This window comes from Drosophila teissieri, chromosome 3L, assembly GCF_016746235.2.
Source record: "Drosophila teissieri strain GT53w chromosome 3L, Prin_Dtei_1.1, whole genome shotgun sequence".
In the NCBI taxonomy this organism is placed as follows: Eukaryota; Metazoa; Arthropoda; class Insecta; order Diptera; family Drosophilidae; genus Drosophila; species Drosophila teissieri.
In genome coordinates, this window is record NC_053031.1 from 7,952,682 (window position 1) to 7,975,399 (window position 22,718).

General features: G+C 46.4%; 1 protein-coding gene across 17 annotated transcripts; it reads left to right on the forward strand.

Moving 5' to 3' along the window:
• Window positions 1–26: 26 nt before the first annotated feature.
• LOC122618328 (arginine-glutamic acid dipeptide repeats protein) lies at window positions 27–21,120 on the forward strand. 17 transcript variants are annotated; one of them, XM_043794692.1, is made up of 15 exons: window positions 27–572; window positions 1,831–2,168; window positions 11,799–11,930; window positions 12,860–13,093; window positions 13,159–17,932; window positions 17,993–18,116; window positions 18,197–18,341; window positions 18,402–18,562; window positions 18,723–18,779; window positions 19,267–19,350; window positions 19,422–19,548; window positions 19,939–20,038; window positions 20,136–20,230; window positions 20,282–20,334; window positions 20,971–21,120. In XM_043794692.1, exons 3-15 carry the CDS (start codon window positions 11,868–11,870, stop codon window positions 20,984–20,986), a joined length of 6,033 nt encoding a protein of 2,010 aa, XP_043650627.1. In that variant the 5' UTR covers window positions 27–572; window positions 1,831–2,168; window positions 11,799–11,867; the 3' UTR covers window positions 20,987–21,120. The 17 variants fall into 17 exon arrangements, with proteins under 17 accessions (XP_043650627.1, XP_043650632.1, XP_043650626.1 ...); XM_043794697.1 differs by having other exon boundaries at window positions 20,291–20,334; XM_043794691.1 differs by lacking the exon at window positions 20,971–21,120 and adding an exon at window positions 20,565–20,721.
• The last annotated feature ends 1,598 nt before the right edge of the window (window positions 21,121–22,718 follow it).

Genomic DNA, 22,718 nt, shown 5'->3' on the forward strand with positions numbered 1-22,718 from the left:
TGCCACTCTTCCACCGCCAGCCTTGCCAGACCCCGCAAAGTATATATTTTTACAAAATGGTGGCTTCTTCGCGGAGAAATTCGTAGTGGCGATTTTTAACAAAAAGCACGCATCTTGGCCAGCCAATTATTGCAAATTGCTGGCGAAAACATTTGCAACGACGCTGGCTGCGGCGTGTGGCTGGAAAATCCGCGAAAAAGCGACCAAAAATCGCACAAGAACCCAGTGAAAATAACTGAAAGCGAAGGCAGGCAATAAAAAAAACGCAAGCAAGCAACCAAAGTGCGTGCCTGTGTGTGTGTGTTCGTGCTCACGTCTGTGTGCGCTGCTCTCTGTCTGTGCCTGTGTGTGCGAGTGTGCCTCTCTGTCGGTGTGTGTGTGTGTGCGCAAAGTGTATGCAAAAAAAGAAGAAGAGAAACGGAGAAGAGCATTACAAAAAAGCGTACGACGAGTTTCACGCGCGCCCAACAACAAAAACACCAGAAACCAGCAGAAGCTACAACAAAATCCAACAACACTTAACAGCAGCGGCAGCAATAAAAAAAACAACAACAACAAGCAGGCAGTAAAACGTAAGGAAAAATCTACAAGTGTGCGAAAATTAATTATTACTAAGTGTGTCACTAATTTAATTTAAAATCGCAGTTGCGCAGCGTGCAAATCATTCAAATTTATGTGAAGTCTCTCGGGCAGCAAAAAACAAAAAAACAAAAAATAACGAAAAACAGTAAAACAGAGAGACAGTGGCGTAGCAGCCCCCCGCAGTTTTATAAGGGGGGCGACGGGTGGGTGGTTTGAATCCAGTCTATTATGAACTTTTTGGGGTAGAACAATGCAAACACGAACGAAGGCTCAACAAATTTGCTGAAAAGGAATCGCAAGCGCAGCAGCAACAACAAAGCAAAAATCCAAGCGTCAGCAGCACGGGCAGGCAACTAAAACAACAAAAACAGGCCAAGCAACAACAGCAGCAACCCACCACCGTTGTTGCCTCATTGTTATTGTTGTTGTTATCGTCGGCGTCACCACCGACGCGACGCAACGCGACGCTCTTGCGGCCAGCGCACCCACCACCCCCCAAAGGATGCTCCTGCTTCGGACTAACCCCCCTACTGTAAACCCCCCACCCCCACAACTACGTCCCTGTTCCCGTGACCGCTCCTGCTGCTCGTGCTTCTTCTTCCACTTATTCAACTGCTGCTGCTGACGTTCTCGGAAAAATGTGTCTTGTTGCCTTTTTGCTGGCTGATAAATAAGCTAAAATATGTACTTACCCACTATTAAAGCTAGCGAAATGCTGGGGATATCCCCTCCATAAGACGATTGGTATTTATTGGCAATAGATTATAAAACATACATATATCGCTATATCTGGGGATTACGTACTATCGATATAGAAACTACAGTTCAATTAGATACGGTGTCTTTTTCCATTGAGTTACTAAGGATTTTCCAAATATTTTGGACATCTATATTACATAAACCTTAAATTCAAACCTAGGAAAACATTGTTTACCTTCTTTATTAAATTTAAAAAAGTAATGTGTCAATATGGGTCAACTTGTTCGTCTTATGATAAAGTAATTATAAGTTTTAAAGGATTTAAACTATGGTCGCAAATGGCCAACGTGTAAAATTGCTAAGTTCTATGGCCCCATTTTATGACTGCCTTTATGACTGTAAGATCGCTACTGGGGCATTGTTTTTTCCAAGAGGTTTTTTATTCGCCCCAGCTGCTCAATTCTTGTGTTTGGTTCTTTCATTTTCTTTTCTTTGCTTAATCATCTCCCTCGTCTCGGCTCTCACCTACGTCATTTCTTCGCCTTCCAGCTGTGTTTGTGCAAATTAACCAAAATATACATTTCCGGCTACTCGCTGCCCCCTCGCTGAGCAACAACTACAACAACTACGACAACAACATAGGCATCAGCAGCAACAACAACAACGATATCAAGAACAACAGGAGCAGAGCAACAAGAACAACCAAGACCGCCCACCACCCCCTTTGAAAATTCATCGACCCAGCACCACATCGTCATCATCATCATCAACTTGGAGTCTAGCGTCTGGAATCTGGAGACGGAGTTACTTTGCCGCCTGCTACTGGAGAGAGGAGCATCTTCGGGTGGAACGCCTCGACGATACACAACCCCGACTACGGATTCATGGTGAGCCAAGACATCTGTTCGAGCCCGGCACACATTTAATTATAATTATTTGTTTGCTTAATTCGATACTTCACGCTGGCCGGCCCCGTCTCATGTGTCACATCCCCTCAATCCCTCGATGGGGTTGCTTGTTCATTGCGCCGATGGGTTTCCAGTGGGCTAATGGAGGAAACTATTTTTCAATGGGATCCCAAAGCAATTAGACAAACGGGGGCGTGTGCCCATAATCCGTTGCTATTGTCGCTCATATTCGGATTTTTGCTGTTCATTTTGTGGCCTGGTATTCAGGGGAAATACGATTAGATCGCTGATATGGCTTACACATACCCTACCCTAAACCCACTGAAACAGATCTTTATCGCAGCGCTTGTATATTGCTAATGAGTTGCCTTGTAGGGCAATTAGTACACCCTTGTTAGGATTGGAAAAAGGTTGACTGGGATCAGTCAGTTCAGGAATATTCCACTTGTTAATAGCTGTAGGAATCTATAGGTTTAGGCATTAAAAAGCTATAATACAGAGAATACTTACTGACTAGCTGCCTTTTTTTCATCTATAGTGACATTGTTTTATGGCCAAAATCTAGTTAAATATGTTCATTCGTATTGCATGCACAGTAACCAAACTATTGTAGGTCACTTGTTGTTCAAACAACATTGTGCAGGCTTAAATCAGAGCTGATGGGGGATTACCAGGTCATATAATACACGCATTTACGCATTGTTCACGAGGGATTTACGTACGTATCTCTTTATCTCTTCTAATGAAGTGCCATGGTTTCCTTTAACTTGCTTTTAGCCAAGTGAAATTCGAGGCAGTTGGTTCTGGGAAAATGGAGATTGATTTCGAGGAAATTCCCAGACAATTTGCACCGCTCCGCTCGCCGTTCTTATCTTCCAAACTCAAACTCAAACCCAAACCCGAACCAACACCCTACCCATTTTCACATTTCCATTCGCTTATCTGCGCCCACCACCCCAAAACCACGAAGTGTGCGGCGGCGAGGCCATCTGATTAGAGACGCATTAAAAGGCTGGAGTGTTTAATTAATAAATAACGTGCTAATAATGCATTTAATAAAAAAGCAAGGCGAGTGCCGCGAACGGAAACTTGAGGCGCGCAAATAACACGAATATTTCAGAAATACAAATACTGAAAAAAAGAAGAAAAACATAAAGTGCTGTTGGGAAATGGATGAGTTCCCTCGCGGTTTTCCTGCTCCTCTGGTTTGGTTCGGTTCGGTTTGGTTGGGTTTTGTATTTTGTGTTTGGACTTTTATTTCTTTTTTTATTTTGGTATCTCCGGTATGTTACACAGTTGCTGGTCGCCTTTGATGTCGGGGTTTTGTGCGCGCTTTCATATTTTATTATTAGTCATTTGGCTTATTTATAAGGTGCCGTTAAAGTTTAACTTTTATTAATCTGTTTTGTTGCGCTTTTAATTTATAAGTGCTGCTTATCTGATTGAAAAGTCCGTCCGTCTATCCGCGCACACTTGACTCGAGTGTGTCGATTTATTGATGTCGATTAGAAGTAAACGGAAGGTTTCCCCTGTTTAGTCTCAGAGTTCTATTCTCTCTTCTCCCCCCTCTAGCTCCCTCTGCTGTCCATTACATAACCGAATTAATTAGCATTGCTGACTGGGCAGCCAAGCGGCTTGATCTAAGCCATCCCCACGACTAAAGCCGAAACCTTGGACCCAGTGGTGTGTACGTGAGATAAGCTCGTGTTGTGGTAATTGTTCAGTAGACAAATTGTTTAACCTTTTGATAGCTTCGAATATATTTTGCGATCTGAAGTGGCGTTTAGCATCTATTATTCGCATTTGTTAGGAATGCGAATCCGGTTCAAAGGACCAAGCTGGGGTGTTTCAGTAAGCACTGTTAATCAACTGAATCCTAAAAAGGCCAAATATCGGTTGCTTTCTCAACAAAATGTATTCAAATAAACCTTTTTCCCTCACGATGACATCGTTGGTCAAACACTCGCAGTGCTAAATCAATCCCAGTTACTGTTTCTGTTACGTGTTAACTCCATTTAGCGATAAGATAATTAGCACACACAGAGTGCTTATTAAAATATACAATTCCCAGTGATGTATTTGTGGCCTGGCTGCTTGTCAGCGTATTATTATTATTATATATGCGTTATTTATAAAGCGAGAGAGCGAGCGAAAAAAAATGATGAATAATTAAGCTCGTGTTAATCAGTGTAAAATCAATGAACAGACCCAAATGGGTGCGAATATAATGCAAAAGCGTGTTAAATGAGCCCATAAATCTTTGGCGTTGTGTGTAATTCTATTAGCCAAGCGGAATAATACGCGGCCCAAGGAGCGGGAGGCACATCATGCAAAGAGCTCATTTACAAACATACAGCCACTCGTGCAATGCCAAGCAAACAAATAACGACAGTTTCATAAACACTAGGAAAAAGGGACACCATCGAGAGGTACACGAGGTATGGCAAGGAGGAAAACAGAAAGGAAAACGGTACAAGGAAAATGGGGAAAAGGAAAATAAAAATGGAAAAGGGACCAGACAGACAGACAGGACACACAGACGCAGGCACCCGCACATCCTGCCGCCTCCGGACGAGACACAACACATCCCGACATAAGTAACACGAAACAATTTCCAAATGAAGCGCGGATAAGCCGCAAAATCCTTAAAATACTCGATAAAATTACATAAAACTAATCGCACAAGCACACGCACACATGCACACACAAAGACACATACACACGAACACACACACAGAAAAAGCCGCAGACTACAGAATTGGCTGGATACTTAGGTTGGAAAAAGGGGGTGGGGTTGAGCAAGAGGATGTGGACGTGGATGTGGATAGCGATGAGGATGGGCATGAGGCGGGCGGAGGACGGCGTGCAAAATGATGAAGGTATCTACACCGACAATCTGTTTAACAACTTCATGAGCAAATCCAACAAATCGTATGAAACGAAGCCGACAGCAGCAGGCCAATAGACACGAGCGGACGTCGTCGTTGTATTACGATTTCGACTCGGATTTGGATTCGGATTCAGATTCGGTTTCTTTTTCGGATGCAGACGACGACCCCCGTTCGGATCGGATCGGTTCAGTTCGCATCGGATCGGGCCAATGGATTTTTGCACCTGGGGTGGACCTTGGACCTTGGGGTTTATGGGAGTCGTAAAACGCGAAATAACAAGGATGAAGGATATTTTTATATTTCTACTAAATGGTTCCACTTGAGTTGTTAACAAGTTTTTTTTTACTTGCATTTTATAGCAATTGACGTATTTGGGTGTTTCAACTTTTATAAAAGAACAAACCCAAACTTTGCCTTCAAATGGCTATTTCAAAAATATAAAAGTAATATTGCATTATGATAGTTAAGTGGCTTTCTTTATAAATCAGACTGTTGTGTGAGAGTGGTGTTCTAAGTAAAGCAACCTTATATTTCGATTAGAAGCTAGATAGAAGGTCCACCCTAGAGAGCACAGGTTAGTCGGTGGAGGCGAGTACAGTGGCTGCGTTGTGGGTCGTTTATTTGGCTTTTGGAGCGTTGACTCGTCGTTGTCGGCTGTGGATGATGCTGATGATGATGATGATGAATAAGAAGATGATGAAGAGGATGATGATGATGACGACGTCGACGGAGACGAGGCTGCTTGAATAGATGCTCAATCGTTTGGGTTGAATGAAGAAAAGCATGTGGAGTGGCGAGTGGAATGAAGTGAAGTGCCCATGGAGTCCGTGTCCATGTCGGTCGGCATCCGTGTGTGTGGCAGAGATTGGAGCATGAATAGGAATGCCAAGAAGGAAACGATGAGGAGGAGCAGTAGCACCAGCGTGAGTGCCACTGCGGTGGCATAATGTTCTTGTTGATGTTGAGTAATGGGCATAACAACTGTAAGCTGCCTGTCCAGACAAAAACGAGCACAGCAGAGCAAAGTGAACCTGGAACCTGAAACAAGCTCGTAGCGGAGCGAGTCGAAAAATGTCCAACAGAAGCAAACAATTCCATTACCCAGGCGAAGAAAAGAGAAATTTGTTTTATGGGTTTTTTGGCTAAACGCTGCGTCCCTCTCTCTCTCTCTTTCTCTCGCTGTCTCTCTCGCTTCCTCGCCACTTTGCCATCAGCCTTTGTTTGTTTCTATCTGACTTCTGCAACGTCTGTTTTGACTTGTTGTGAAAATTTGGCTTTCACAACACGAAATACTAAGGCTACCCATAGATGTGTATGTTTGTATGTATGTATGTATGCATACACACAATCACACGTTGTCTCTGCAAAGTGCCTACAAACATTTAATGGGATTTCCGTACTTGACACGAACCCTTCAAATGGACAGATGCACAGGCACACAGCGCTATTCACTCAAATAGCCGCTATTTGGTAGAAATATGTGGATATACCGTATATATACACGCCTACCTTATGCCCCATGGTCAAAATGCCTATGACGAACTCAATTGGCCATGCTGCATGGTTAAAATGTGTAAATGTGTGTGTATGCGGCCCTCGGTCTTGGTAATTAAATGGACTCCTCTCGAACGCCTCAATGGAGAGGCTTTTGTTATGCCCTCGGGAATGCGGCGGAGCTGGGTAATTTCAGTTGAGTTATTTAGGTGAGGATTTAAGGGGCTTTCAAACGGCTAAATTAGTGGAATTTCTCGTTCTTTACAGAATGAATTCAAATGAGAGTGGCTATTTAAATGATTGCCTTCCAAATATATTTTGCTTTTAGCACAAAAATTGAATTATGGAAAAGCTAATTCTAGTTGCAGTAAACTGCTAATTTATTGCATAATAAAATGGCAAATAAAATGGCTTGTAAATCTGCGCATGCTTCTAAATATAAAATAGTTTTAGACAGATCGATTTGCTGGGATCTATATTATAATTCAATATAAGTTTTCTAACCAAACTTAAACCAAGAAGTTACAAAATTCTAGGACGCACTTGAGTGCGTTAATTTAAAGATCTCAGCCAAATGAATCAATAAATACACAAATGGGGCTATAAATAAAATAAACAAAATAGGCATACACAGCGAACAGGAATCCCACTGGGATCAAAGGTTCGGTTGAGTGGTTCAATTGAAAGTTCCGGTCGATTGGACAAGTTCAGAGCGATTGAACCCCACTCGAGTTGTGGCGAGTCAATTGAAAACTGAAAACGGAAAACTGAAGGATTCCATGCAGTATTCCACCCCTTTTTCCGATGGACTCAATCACAGTCGGGGGTCTAATTCATTTACAGGCCATATCACTTAAACTTCGCCATCGCATTGCCCCGGCTACTAACCTAATAATCTCGCGCTGAGAGCGCCGTGTAGATAAGGATAAAGTCTCGGCCTTTATGGCCCAGGGCCACCCTTAATGTACAGTTGTCGATGGCGGCATAAGGGGCTTTTTCCAGTTGTCTGTCTGTCTGACGCTCTTATTAACGCCGTCGCCATCACCATCACCATCGTTGGCGTGGTTGTAGTTGTTGCTGGCGTTGCTTGATGCCTATTTGTCAGTCAATTAGTCAGCTTATTGGCAAGCGATGATTACACAGAGAAAAACACGCTAAGAGCTAAAGCTAAGCGGGAGAGCCAAATACCCAAACAGCCAAACAGCAAAACAGCCGACAAGCCAGCCGACGAAAGTCGACAGCTTTTCCATTTCGACAAAAAAAACAATTTTACTCAACATGGCTGAAGGAGTGAGTGGAGCAGAGATAGCGAAATGGAGAGAGACAGCGACAGAGCTAACGAGTGGCCCCTCGTCGGGTTTTCCTCACTTTCCATCCCCACATGAAAACCCCACACCGCACCGCCCCCTTTGGGGAGCCACTCGCGTCCGTTTAGCCGCGTGCGTACACACAATTTTCCGCTACTCATGCTACAAATTGTTTATTGAATTTCCTCTTTCTGCGGCCGTTGTCGACGTTGTTGGTCTTTACACTGCACAAAAATGCAAAGCAGATGCGTGTTCTGATTTCCAATGTGTTCCGCAACATGCAAATCTACCACATTTATGTAAGAAAGAAACTTACCTTCTTGAACTGCAGGAATTTCAATCAAATGTTTTCAATATGCCCAGTATCTCTAGTATGCAAAAGAAATAACCAATACTTCTATTACACAAGTCCAATTTCATACAGGAATTATATTTTTTGATCAGTGTAATTTGGCTGTGGCTGCTGCTGGCATTCCAAGTTTTTATTTTCATTTACATTTCTCGCTTTGTTTTCGTTGATGTTTATGGGCTGTTTAGAAAACAATTTCCAGCCACAGATAGGGGGCCCAGGCGAAGTTGTTAATCCAGTGTAACTTTATAATATGCGATGACATTAATTGAGCGAAGACCGACGCGCCAGTTGAGCCTGACAGCATTATTGGCCTTAAATTTACACGCAGGTCAACGATGGATCAAGGGGGGGGAAATGCAGGGGGGAAAAGGTGGAGTCCATGGAAAAAGCCAAGCCAAAAGCTCCATCCAAAGCGACATTGCTGACTCACAGAGTGAGTGAGCTGAGCCCAAGTACTCCAGAACGTCACGTAGTCAATGTACAGACTCTACCTCTACTCCTAGCTACTTCCGTCCCTCTTGGACTGCATATACCCCTCTCTTTCATCGGGCTTGTGCCATAATTTGTGGTCTTTTACGGGGAAAAGGGAACAGGAAAGCAGGGGAGTGGCAATAACACACACACACACACACACACACACTGAGGGCACTTTTCGGTGGTGGCAAATGTGTGTACGAGCCTTTCGTTTTGTCTTTTCAGATTTTATGGCTTTGTGCGTTTACAACGTCGCTTTTTGTAGTACATTTGTTTTATAACAGCCGCTCGACACCGCCACAGAATAGAGCAGAAACAGGAGCGGGAACGGAGGGGGAAGCGGGAGCAAGAGCCCAAAGAAGCCCACAGGCGGCGGGAGGAACAGCTTAGCACATTGCCAGCAGTTATTACACAATTTTTCCCAAAGCGCCAGCCAACCAGCAGCCCAAATGGCATTGCACGCAGCGGAAAATGCAGTAATAAATCAGGTCGAAATTGTAGGTACATAACTTTTGGGCAAAGATTAATTCGATCATGTTCCGGGGTGACTGGGTGTTTACAACCCTTGTATGGGTGGTTTATGAATCGATTCGATAGGGAAACCCACTTGGGAACCTTTCAAATAGTATATAGTTTTTGAAATAGAAGCGTTTGAATTATACAAGATGTATGGAAACCATTTAATGAAAGCCACTTTTCGTTTTCTTCACACAAGAATAAATGTGTGCTCTTGCAACTGGTAGTTTTACGACGTGACTATAGATAAGATGTACATATATTAATAATTTTTTACTGTGCAGCTGCCCGGGGCCAACGGCAGCAGCAGCAGCAACCCACCGACAATGCTCGGCATGTGGGGATCGGGATTCAGTCGGTCGCGTGCCCTGCGCCCTGGTGGCCACCGCCACCTTGTGTGTGTTTATATGAAATTTTTCCACTCACGACTCCCCCATAAAAAAGTTTGCTGCCAGTTAAACCAACCAGCCAAGCAGTCAAAACCCAACCGGGCCAACAGGGCCAGGCCAAAGCCAAAGCAAGTAACCTGGTCTGATGTGATGTGGTATGGTGTGGTGTGGTTTGGTTTGGTTTGGTATGGTTTTCGGAATGGAGCGAAGTGGTGTGGTGTGGTGTGGTATGGAATGGTATAGTATGGTGTTGCTGCTGATGTCGTTGATAAGTGTTGGCCCCAAACGCAGACCGTTCGTTGCACAGTGGAGCAGGAATAACGAGGAACTCAAAGAGTTGGGGTTTCAAACCAAGTTTTAATCAGTTTAAAATCACATAAAATCTTTTCTTTAAACAAGGTATACATGCGTTTTAACATTGATAGGGTAAAAACCAACTATAAACCACAATTTCACCTATAGACAGTTAGCAAATACTGCCTCATTATAAACGTAAAAGTACTTTATACTGTCTTATAAGACTTGAAGGGTGATGAGGAAATAAGTAGAACACTACTGATACGGAAAAGCAATCCATTGATATCTCCGCTTTTACGCTGGGTAAACAATTATTCATAGGTAAACATTCATTGGCATATTTCGCTGGCAGTCAAACAAGAGACGGCAGAAATACTCGTATTTATTTCTCCCTTTCGACTTTGATGGTCATGAATATTTCATTTGTGTGCCTCTGCCGAGGGGATTACCGAATCGAATCGAATGCGACCACGGTGCAACCCTCGGGTCCCAGGTCCAGGTCCTCCACTCCCAGGCGTTTTGTGTCCCTCCTTCTTCTGGTGCACCTCCTCGGGGATCGTGGTGTGGTGGCCTCCTCGTCCCGCTCGCCGTTGTCGTCAGTCATTTAGGCGGCGTGTCGTGCCTTATTGAGTGTAAATCTGTCGACAATGCGCACATACACCTCTATATATAGGTGTACATATATCTGTTTTATTCTTTTTTTTTTTTTGCCTGCCTCTGCAGATGTGAGCCGATGTGAGTCGGGCAGCCGTAGTCGTCGCTCCCGTAGCTGTCGCTGCATTTAATTAATTGATTTTAATTGCCATAATTTGTGTGCCGCTGCCACACAACCGCAACACCGCCGGCATTCCTGATGTGAGTCGGCAAAGGCAGGCAACGCACTGTCCGTCGGTTTGTCCGTCAGTTTGTCCATCCGTGTGTCCGTCCGTGCGTCTGTCCGTTTGCCTGTCATTGTGCATTGCCAATGATATTGATTCATAAGCAAATTTAATGATAATTCCTCTTGGTGGGGCTGACATGGCCATGGCTATGGGCATGGGAGTAAAGAGTATGGAGTAGTATGTATGTATGCAGTATAGAGTATGGCTGCATGTATGGGATGGTTTGGAACTGGAGGAGGCTTACTTAACCGCCTCGTTACAGTTATTCGCGGACTTACTTGAGCGGAAAATCTGTTTACAGCTGCACGCACACTCGAGAGACAGCCCCAGACAAGGCGAAGAAATAAAAAAATAAAATGAAAAAACCCCAGCCTGTGATGACCGGAAAAAATGAGTAAAACGGGAACGGAGAGCTTTGTGGGGTGTCGAATCGGGGAGTACCCTTGTACAGATATGCAAGGTATATCACTTAAAACATCGTATACCCAGTTTAAAACTGATGCCTTTAGGATAGATGGTCAGTTGTAAACATGAATAATAAAAGCTTAGGAAACCAACCATTGATGTCAGCCATAAAGCCCAGTAGTTAACAGGGTATAGTGGGCATAAAGCGCACCGAATGGAAAACCATTCGTCTGTCAGTGCCACAGTCCAATCCGCCGATCCTTCCCCGATTCCCTCGGGCTCTGTGCGTGGCGGGCGCATTAACATATGCAGGCGATTAAGTGGCACAGAGCTCAATCGTCCGACAGCGTAAACCCCTAATTTCCCGGCCCCAACAGCCATCAGCCGTGTCCCCCGGCCACTCCATGTACCCCATGCACTCATCGCCACTCCATCGTTCGCACATTACACGGCATTATTTTATGGATTATTTATTTATGCATGTTGATATGAACTTCATCGCTTTATTGAAAATGCCTTTTACACCGCCCATTCGCCGTTGACTCTATGTTTGAATTCATTTTTTTTAACGAATTTTCTCTGTGTGCTTGGATTTATTTGCAGTTGAATTTTCATATCGTAGAGGGCATAAAAAGGCTTAACACTGGACCGGAAGCGTGTTTTTAAAGGGTGATGGCGGCCTCCACTCAAGGAGAAATTCGAGTGGGTCCCGGCCACCAGGTAAACGATGTCTATGTACGTACATAACTCTCACAAATCAGAAATTCAGCTCACGGTAACAAAAACGAAATCAAAGAACTACAAAATTTAACAATTATGCTAAACGAATATGTAGTAGCCCCTATTTCATTTGTTTATTGCAAAAGTTTGTAATTTATATTCCTTTGTTCTTCCTTTTTTGGATGTCTTCAACAAAAAATTCGTTTACCAAGTGTTTTTAAGCGTGTAGCCTTTAAAGGAACTTGATTTCAATCGAGAGAATCTTTAAAAAATCACTTTTTCTGCCTTATTTCGCCCACTTTAAACAATTCCCAAGATAAACTTCTATAAGGTCATCAGGAAATTATTTCACTTTTAAAGTAAAAGTAGAACATGTGGATAACTTCTCTTGTTAATTTTTTGGCACATATTAACTATGTTCTTTACTTCTGTATAACAATCTATGCAACCTGAACTGATCAATATTCAATGTCATAAGATTCTATCGTTCCTTCTGATAAGGCTACAGCGAATTGCATTTCTTTCAATATATATAGTATATATATATCGGTTACTCTTAGCATAACCTTGTATATAACGCCTAATTCCTGTAAATAATTTGTAGTTCTAGCGTTTATGCAATTGGCTATTAATAGTTCGAATCCTCGACAAGTAGAAGTTGACCCAGATCCAGATCCCAACCTTCTTCCTTGCTTCCCTACCGAAATCCGTTCGAGGAAATTCGTAGCACACATTATACATTATTCATCCATAATCATGCATTAGACTTAAGTTTGTGTATCATCTCGTGGGTGCTGGTAATCCCCCCGGATTGCCGGCACTAGCTGTCTTGCCTGTGGTGTGTAGTGTGCGTGGTGTGGTTGTGTGACTAACCCATCAATCGTTCTCCTGGAGTTTTTGAACTAATCCCAAAACTTTTCGTTTGTCTCCTGTGACGACTGAAGGCAAAACTGCCCGATTATAATCCAATCTCAAGCTTCCCCATCGACAAGGAAACCGATGAACGTGAACTAGAGGAATCAAGATGGAGTCCAGGCGTTGTGGCCGATGGCGACTTGTTAATGTTCTTGCGTGCGGCTCGCTCCATGGCTGCATTTCAAGGAATGTGTGATGGTGGTTTAGAAGACGGTTGTTTGGCTGCCAGTCGCGACGACACTACAATAAACGCACTCGACGTGGTGAGTTTCCCGAGATGATGATATATGCATATTGCAGCACTCTTTAATCCGCAATGCCTTTTTAGCTCCACGATTCTGGTTACGATCCAGGCAAAGCTCTACAAGCGCTCGTAAAGTGCCCCGTTTCGAAGGGCATCGACAAGAAGTGGACCGAGGACGAAACAAAGAAATTCATCAAGGGTCTGCGTCAGTTTGGGAAGAACTTCTTCCGCATCCATAAGGACCTGCTGCCGCACAAGGACACGCCAGAGCTGGTCGAGTTCTACTATCTGTGGAAGAAGACGCCCGGCGCGAACAACAATCGGCCACACAGGCGACGCCGCCAGAGCGCCCTGCGACGCAACCGTGTCACGCGGGCGAACAACAGCAACAGCAACACTCCTCCGAAGAAGGAGGACACTCCCGAACCACAAACTGCGACGACGGCGACGGCGGCGGCAACCGCGGCGTCCGAGACGGCGAGTCGCTCCTCGCCCGCTGTCTCCAAGGAGGAGAACAGCTCGCTCACCGAGGACGACGCCAGCGAGTGCGACAGTGATTCGAGTCTGACCCACAAAAGGGATGAATCACCCTCAAGGATGAGGACGCGTAACAAGCAACAGAACAACAACAACAGCAGCACCAGCAGCGGTAACAACACGGCCGGAAACGGTGGCGGTAACGCCACATCCATAAGCAGCGGATCAACCGGCGGCGGTGCCGCTGGCGGCAACAGTTCGTCTAAGGATCAATCAGCCAACGCCGTGGCTAATGGCAAGCGACCCAAGAGGGGCTCCGAAACACCGGATGTTTCCGGCGGAGCCTCGGTCGATAGTCCCAAGACACCGACGAAGGCTGTGGCCGAGAGTTCGGCCAATAAGCGCAAGGGTGGCAAGCAGGATACGCCCAACAAAAAGAAGCGAACGGAGCAGGAGTCCAACGAGCCAAGCGCTCACGAGGAGAATGCCGTCAAAGAGAAGCGCAAGAGACCGGACAGCCCGGTTGAGAGCATGAACTCGGATAGCCGGCCGGATTCCGTGCTCGACGATGGGGAATCTAATACCACGGACACCACCACCGCCGAGCAGCAGTCGACAAAGGACAGCAAGGATACGGTCAGCTGCAAGGAGGAGCGTGAAATGGTCACCAACGATCTGGAGGCCAAGGCCGAGGAGAAGGCCATCAAGGCAGAGGCTTTGGCGGAGGACAGCAAGGATAGCGCCATCAAGAACATGGACGAGGAGACAAACATCCAGGCGCCTATCAGTGCAGAGACAAGTTTGGTGGATGGTCCAAATCCCAATGCCTTGCCCAGTCCAGTGGCCGCACCAATCACTATGAAGGTGCCCACAATTGCCACAGTTGAGGCGCTGAACGCGTCCGTGGATCGCAAGGAGGCCATCGAGAAGATGGAGTCGTGCGACAGCGATCCGGAGATGCTTAAAAAACTGGCAACCATTAAGCAGGAAGTATCTCCGCAGCAGCAGCAGCATTTGCAACAGCCATCACAGCAGCAGATGCAGCAGCAACTCGCACCTGTTGGCTTACAGCCGCCTCCGTCTTGCCCGCCTTCAGAATCAGTCTATATCAAAAAGGAACCCATGGAGGACTCGATGGACGCCACCTGCAATCAGAACAGCAACGAACCGCAGGACCTGAAGGTGAAGATCGAGATTAAAAACGAGGATGCATTAAAGCACAGTGTCGGAGGTATGCCGCCTTCTGGACCCTGTGCACCGCCTTCGGCTCTACATCCACTCTCCGGAGCTCCGGTAGAGAGCGGCCAGGAGCCACTGCACCTGCAACACATGCCTCATGGACCGGTGCCAACGCAACCGCCTCCTGGCTATCTAATTGATGGCCAGCTAAAGTATGGACCACCGGGACAAGGCGTGCCTCCACAGCCTCCACAACTGCACAGCGATGCGGCTGGAGGAGTCAGTGGAGCACCGCCTGGAGCCCCGACCACGCCGCAGAAGTATCCGCCCGAGATGGAGATGAAGTTTGCTCCTCAGGATCTCAAGTATCCCCCACCGCCGCCCCTAGATGCACTCAAGTACAGCCAGGAGATGCAAGCTGCGGCGGCGGCAGCGGCTGCAGCTGGCAAGTACGATATGAAGTACATGATAGAGCAGCAGGGCAAGTACAACGTGGAGTTGTCAGCTGCCCATCAGCCGCCAAGCAAGCCAGGCTACCAGGATTCGCTAAAGATACCCGATATCAAGCCTGGTTTCGGCCACATGCCGCACACCGTGAGCTCACCGATGGACGCCGCCCATAAATACGGACCGCCTCCAACGTCGCAAGAGTCCCAGCAACAGCAGCCCCAGCCGTCGGCACATCAGGTACCGCCGGGAGCAACTCCACCACCTGGTATCGCCATGCCCAAGCCGCACTACCAACACGATGTGCAAACACCACCGTTGGGACGGCCCTTCGAGCCGACCGGACTTATGCTCAAGTATGGCGATCCATTGGCAGCCAAATACGGCCCGCCTCAGGATCTCAAGTACCCGATGCCGCCGGTCTCTCAGGCGGGACCAGCGGACATAAAGCCCTATGGCGGCGAGAATCTAATCAAGTCCTCACCGTACGGACCGCCGCCGGAGAGTCCTATTGATGCCTCAGCGCGCTCTACACCTGGTCAGGATAGCCAGGGCAGCAACAGCAATTCACAGCCGCCCTCAATGCCCCCGCAACCCCAGCAGTTCCAGTCGCCGCATCCCTCGCCGCATATGCCTTCGCCAGCAGGTGGTGGGCTACCACCGGGAATGCATCCGCAAAATCTCATCCACGGCCCGCCACCAGGTGCAGCGGGCGGTAGTGGCCCCCAGCCGCCTCCGCCGCCCACATCGCTGCATCAGCCCACGCCCACGTCTGCAGGTCCACCCAGTCTGCAACATGGACTACATCCTGGCCACCAGCACTCACAGCTGTCTGCGGCTACATCGCTACCGCCGAGCTCGATTGGAATTCCTCCCACGCTCTCGACTATGGCGCCCTCGCACATGCACCCGCACCTTCATCCACATGCGCATCTGCAGGGTCTCCATCGGCCGCACGATCTGCCGCCCAGTATGCATCCACATGCTCCCATGCCGCTGTCGTTGCAGGGACATCCGCAGCACGGACATGGATTGCCGCCCTCGCATCCTTCTCAGCAACAGCAGCAACAACAACAACAACAGACCGGCGGACCAGCTGGCACAGTGCGAACTCCGTCACCTGCCCAGCAGCCGCCGAGATCCCTGCACGATCCGCAATCGTCTCGAGAGCCGCCCACCTCGCAGCCCTCGACCACAATGGCAGGATCGAGTGGTCCAGGTGGACCACCGCCGCAACAGTCGCCGCACGCGCATCGAACATCGCCGTTGCCAGGACTCGCGGGAAGTGGACCTCCACCACCGGGACTCATCGGTCATCCGATGGCCATACACCCGCACCTGGCCCACTTGCCGCCCGGACATCCTGCACACGCAGCGCTCGCTCATCCTGGACACCATCTGCTGTCGCACTCGATAGCGGGCTTGGGACCTGGCGGTGGACCGATCGCGCTGCTGGCCGGTCCCGGCGGGCTTGGAGGTATTCCAGAGTCCGCTCTAAGTCGCCGCCCCCCGCCCTCACCCCTGCCACACTCGCATGCCTCTTCGGCCCCACTGACGGCCCATTCGGTGGCCAGTATGACGTCCACCAGTATGTCGCTGACCACCAGCACGGTGCCATCATCTGCCTTTAGCCGCGCCAGTCCCAGCGTACAGATCTCGAGCAGCGGGGGTGGTCCTTCAGGCCCCGGAAGCGTTGGACCTGGTGGATTGCCAAACTCTTCGGCAGCGGCAGCAGCTGCGGCAGCTGCTCATCGTGCAGCGTCCCCGGCCTCCAGCGTCAGCAGCCTGAGTCGGCAGAGTCCGCTGCATCCGGTGCCGCAGTCGCCGCTCAGCCATCATCCGTCGTCCTCTGCGTTATCTGCCGCGGCAGCTGCCGTGGCGGAACGGGATCGACATGCGCTGATGCGTCAGCAATCGCCACATATGACTCCACCCCCGGTGTCCAATGCCTCTTTAATGGCAAGTCCCCTGAGCAAAATGTACGCTCCTCAGCCGGGTCAGAGGGGCTTGGGAACATCACCGCCACCGCACTTGCGGCCTGGAGCATCACCGCCGGTCATTCGCCACCCGCAGATGCCTCTGCCGTTGCCATTGATTGCGCCTGGCGGAGGAATACCGCAGATTGGAGTGCATCCGGGTCAGTCACCGTATCCGCACCCGCTACTGCATCCCTCGGTATTTTACTCGCCGCACCACCATCCCTTCAATTCGCCATACGGCTATGCGCCCTATGGTCCTGGATTCCCGGCGTACATGAAGCCGCCACCACAGCCGGGACAGCTTGATCCGGCAGCCGTGATGGCGGCCCACCATGCTGGATTGCAAGGACCGCCGACACAGCAGATGCGCCAGGACGAGCAGAATGCAGCGGCCGCCGCTGCAGCAGCAGCTGCTGAGAAACAACACCAAGCGGCTGCAGCAGCGGCAGCACAGCAGCACAAGGCGCCCCAACAACAACCGCCCGGCGGAATGCCACCCAACAAACCGCCGACGCCAAAGACGCCACAGGGTCCAGGCGGTGGAATGCCCCCTGGAATGGGTGGACCGGGAACACCGACGGGACTACCGCCCGGTGCTTATCCAGGCAGCCATATGCCGGGATATCCACAAGGACCGCCACATGGATCACCCTTTGCGCCGCAAGATGGTCAGCCTCACGGACTAAAGCCCACATCGCACATGGACGCCCTGCGAGCCCATGCGCACTCAGCCAACTCGGCGGGAATGGGTGGAGGACACCATCCTACGGAGCCATGTAAGCTAAGCACCCAACAAATGAATATTAGGATTTATCTAACGATATGACTTTTTTCAGTGCCCATTGATATTGAACCGGATCCAGAGCCAGAAATTCCCAGTCCAACGCACAACATACCACGTGGTCCAAGTCCCGAAGCAAAACCGGACGACACCGAATGCCATCGCTCTCAGTCTGCCATGTAAGTGATATGCCAAACCATCTGGTATTTCGGCTTTTAAAGTGTTCTATAAATAATCCAATTATTGGTTAACTTTATAGATTTGTGCGTCACATCGATCGCGGGGATTACAATTCATGCACGAGAACAGATTTGATCTTCAAGCCGGTGGCCGACTCAAAGTTGGCCCGCAAGCGAGAAGAACGCGACCGCAAGCTGGCCGAAAAGGAGCGTGAGCGGCGACAGGTTAGTGAAGCTTTAATTTACAAGTGCACCAAAGCTTATATCATTTGTAATCCTACACAGCAGCAGCAGCAACAACAACAGCAGCAGCAACAACAGCAAGCAGCTGCGGCGCAACAGGCGGCACAGCAAGCCAAGATGAAGGCGGAGCTAAAGCCTCCATATGCGGATACACCGGCACTGCGTCAACTGTCTGAGTATGCTCGTCCCCACGTCGCCTTCAGGTGAGTTATAGGAGATGGAAAACCACTCTCCGCCGAGTTTTACGTCTGGTGCTAGGATTTTGTTCAGTTTTCTTCTGCCGTTGCCTTTTCCCAACTCCATTTGGGAGTCCACCAAGTCGCGTTTGATGATTGTAATTATTTCCATTCGATTCAATTTCAGTCCTGTTGAGCAGATGGTGCCATATCATCATCCAATGGGCCCCATGTACAGAGAGAGGTACAGTACCAAAGCCTGACAAACCCTGTCTTCATTGCGAAAGCCATCTCACATATCCCAACACACAACCATTAACCCTCTCACGCTTCATAAATTCCAACCACACCTCATAAAAACTCGATACTCATCACTCCCTCATTTCTCCTTTACATATACAGCCCCAGTAGGGATCTCTAGACTAACCTCTAATCTTTTACAAAAATCTAATATTCATATTGAATATATTGAGATGTAACAAAAATGAATCAATGATTAGCGGGGTTATGTCAAAGGGATTCTAAAAAGCATCTTCATTTTCCTGCTTTAATACCCCCCAGCTTTTTAAGAATTCGGTTTCTTGTGCGCACGTCAAAAACTATGCTTTATCCATTTATAATTTGCAATTTTGTTTACACCAAGCTATGAATAACCCTTACCAAAAACACATTGATCCCAATTTAGCCAGCATTTAATCCAGGTGTTTATACTAACATTTTATTTCTTGCAGGGAACTGGAGGAGATCAAAAACGCACAAGCTGCTGCGGCGAGTCAATCCAGACTAGACCCGCACTGGATGGAGTACTATCGACGGTTGGTTTAGGCTTGTTAATTAATTGAAGATGGTATTAATTCTACAGATTACTTTCTACTTGTTCCAACAGCGGCATTCACCCCTCGCAGTTCCCACTGTATGCGAATCCGGCGATATCGCAGATGGAGAGGGAGCGTCTGGGAATTCCACCTCCGCACCATGTGGGGTTGGACCCGGGCGAGCACATGGTGCGTATGGTAGGCTACACTTCTTTTTTACTCCACTCGACTCATATTCACAAAATCAATCGTATTTGGAACGTCAAGCGATCAAACCGCAAAACCGAACCAATCACTATGTCCACTTGTCAGCTCACCTGTTAACCAGTCCAGTACCCGCATAAAACCCAAGCACGTGTCCCGTCATGCCGTTCATGTTCTGTGCTAACCATTATTTGCCATGCCATGCTTTTTGCCCATCTCGATGGGGCACCTAACCAAAAACCAAACCAAAATCGAAACGACATGTGTCGCCATCTAACCCGCATTACGCATAGTTACATACAACTTTGTTTATCTTCTATTGGCGCCAACGCCCACGAAGCACTGGCTCTTTTGAAACTTTCTACGATATTCGATAATTTTCAGATACGATTGACGAGAGAATATCATGCACACTCTCATACTCATTTACATTTGCCTTTGCATCCACAGCCGCAACCACCGGAGGCCGGTTTCCAACTGCCACGTGAGTTTGTATAGCCCTTGAGGTTTTCGCCCTATTTTATAGAACCCACAGGCCACGTTAATAACTGGTTCATCTCTTCTCTTCAATCACATTTCAGCGAATGTTGGCCAGTATCCGCGGCCAAATATGCTTATACCTAGGGAGCCGCACTCGGATGTCCTGCTACGCATGTCCTATGCCGACCAACTACAGGTTTCCCAATTCCCTAATCCACATCCTAACTCATTAATTACATATATACAGTATTTACAGGCCGCCGAGTTCCAGCGACAGTCCCTGCACGATCAGTACTTTAGGTGAGTTTTCTTGGGCATACAAATGGAGGGTCTACGACTCGACGGTGGGTGATCTGTAAAACTGCTGTATTTTACTGAAACATCTATACAATCTGACAAGGGTATCGAAATTCGAGATAGGCTCATCCACCCCATTATAATATAGTTTATGCATCGTTTTCTTGTTGCTTATGTTGCCATTATGTTTCTGTTTCCGTTTGATCATCGCCCGCTCTCTCTCATCCCCACAGACAACGGCCCAGATAAGTGGACAGGCAGCAATTGTAGAGAGCAAGCAACTGAACAAAGACAATACTCGGGCCGCGGCCGTGAGGAACTGCTTTGTGTGATTTTTGTGTTCAAGCGTTTACATTTTGTTTTCCGCACATACAACCCCCACATACTCACCACAAAAAAAAAAACAAAAAACAACATCAACATCATCTGCAGAGACGACGTCAGCGTATGGCTCAAGAATCCAGAAACCAGAAAACCAAGCGACTCTAAGTTGCGCAACGCCTTGTCACGTTTTTATGTAAAAAGTTAGTAAGCCTTTTTTATTTAACTCTCATCCGTAGTCCTGATATCATCTAGTAAATCTAGCCATTTCGAGATTGTGTTGTACTTGATCTAATATTGTATTTTGGTTGTAAACAGGAATCAGCTGCGTTAATCGGGAGTGGTTCGTCGATTGTTCCGGCTGCACACAGCACACATCACACCAGACACTCACTGACCAAGGCATCCAGAATCAAAAAGCAGAAACCAACTACAAAACTAAACTAAACAAAACAGGACACGATGGTCGCAATATCTTAAGTATCCTCTTCATAGTGTATAGTGTTAAATTCTTAAATGTAAGCGAGATATGGAGCATGTTAAATACGGTCTAGACTTATTAAGGCAATGGAACAAAATCGAACTTGGCACACAAAACAAATTTTTATGGAGGTTTTCAAACAGCTTATATATGTATATGAATATGCAACACTTCGACAAAACTAACTAGTAAGCTCCACAAATCAATTGATTTAGACACGATGATAACTAAGCAAAACCAAAACACAAACTCACCCGCACTTTGCTGCAGGAGGCAAGGTACATAAATTAGTATAGAAAAACGATTAAGGATAGACGAATCGAGCGTTCATATATTCGAGAGTACTGTACAAATGGATTCGGAGATAGTTTTCTTTTTACACCACAGTTTGACACTCTACGCAATAGATACGCCTAATATTATTTAAATGTATTTACTTCCAACCACAATTGAACTATGTACGGTTTATATATATGCTTGCTGCTTTCGACTTTTTAGCTAAAATAAAATGGAAAACGTATCACGCCAATGCCTAGATTTCGCTTTTTGTAGTCCCTGTTTGTGTTAGCCTAGCCAGCAGCTTTGCCTACCAACTAACTGCTACTCATTATTTATTATTTTGCTATGACTAGAGTATTACGTGGGTGGAAGATAACATTTTTGTAAAAAGTGCATAAAAAATAACGAAATATTATATATATGGGTATTATGTGAATGACTTGATGATGCTGCTCTCAAACCCAGAAGCACAGCACAGCGATCGATGGGTGTGTCATGCCAGCATTTGAAGCAGCTGCAATTTTGAGTGCTTAATTTATATTAGTAATTTATACAAATATTATATGCTAAATCAAGCATTGAATACACACAATATATAAAAAGATCTATTATATAAGGCCAACAAACCGCTAGGGTGGATTGATTGAATGGCAAACAAAAGTGTGAATTATGCTAAACAAAAAGAGAAACACAAAGTAAACATATTTTTAAATACCGTTTTTTATTTCACATTTTGCATATACACATTGATATAAATATATTGTAGCTATATACTAATTATGGAAGTTTATTGTAGGAGTCTTGCAAGCATATTCAATGGCACACAAACGACAAAAAAAAAACAAAAATAACACAAGATTTGGAGTAGTTAACATTTAAGAATTGTAAAGTGAAGATCCATACATATTTATATATATATACAAAAAAAAAACAAAAACAAACAAATGCAGCTATATTATTGCAGCTATATTACTAAATAAATTATAAAACAAAAAGATCATACAAAAAAGATAAATTATTAAAACCTGTAAAAACTAAGTAAAACAAAATAAAATTAGTTACATTAGTTACCAAATCCCAGAAAACATTCTCTGCTTTCACACGCGGCGCTAATTTGGTTTTCCTTGAAGAATTTTAATTGAAGAGGTGACTAAGTGGGATATCACTTTCTAGCGATTCGAGCGAAATTCTTTTCAGGTTTTTAATAATATTGAAATAAAACAACGTTTTCATTTGCAGATATTCAGTATAACAGTTTATTTTTGCTAAGTCATATTCTATAAATTCTATTAACCTAGGGGGACCT

Excerpts from the sequence above, each read along its gene's own strand:
- LOC122618328 (XM_043794692.1), top strand. The coding sequence starts at position 11,868 with ATGGCGGCCTCCACTCAAGGAGAAATTCGAGTGGGTCCCGGCCACCAG. Across the intron at positions 17,933-17,992 it reads ACACCATCCTACGGAGCCAT|TGCCCATTGATATTGAACCG; the intron begins GTAAGCTAAGCA and ends GACTTTTTTCAG. Across the intron at positions 18,780-19,266 it reads GGCCCCATGTACAGAGAGAG|GGAACTGGAGGAGATCAAAA; the intron begins GTACAGTACCAA and ends TATTTCTTGCAG.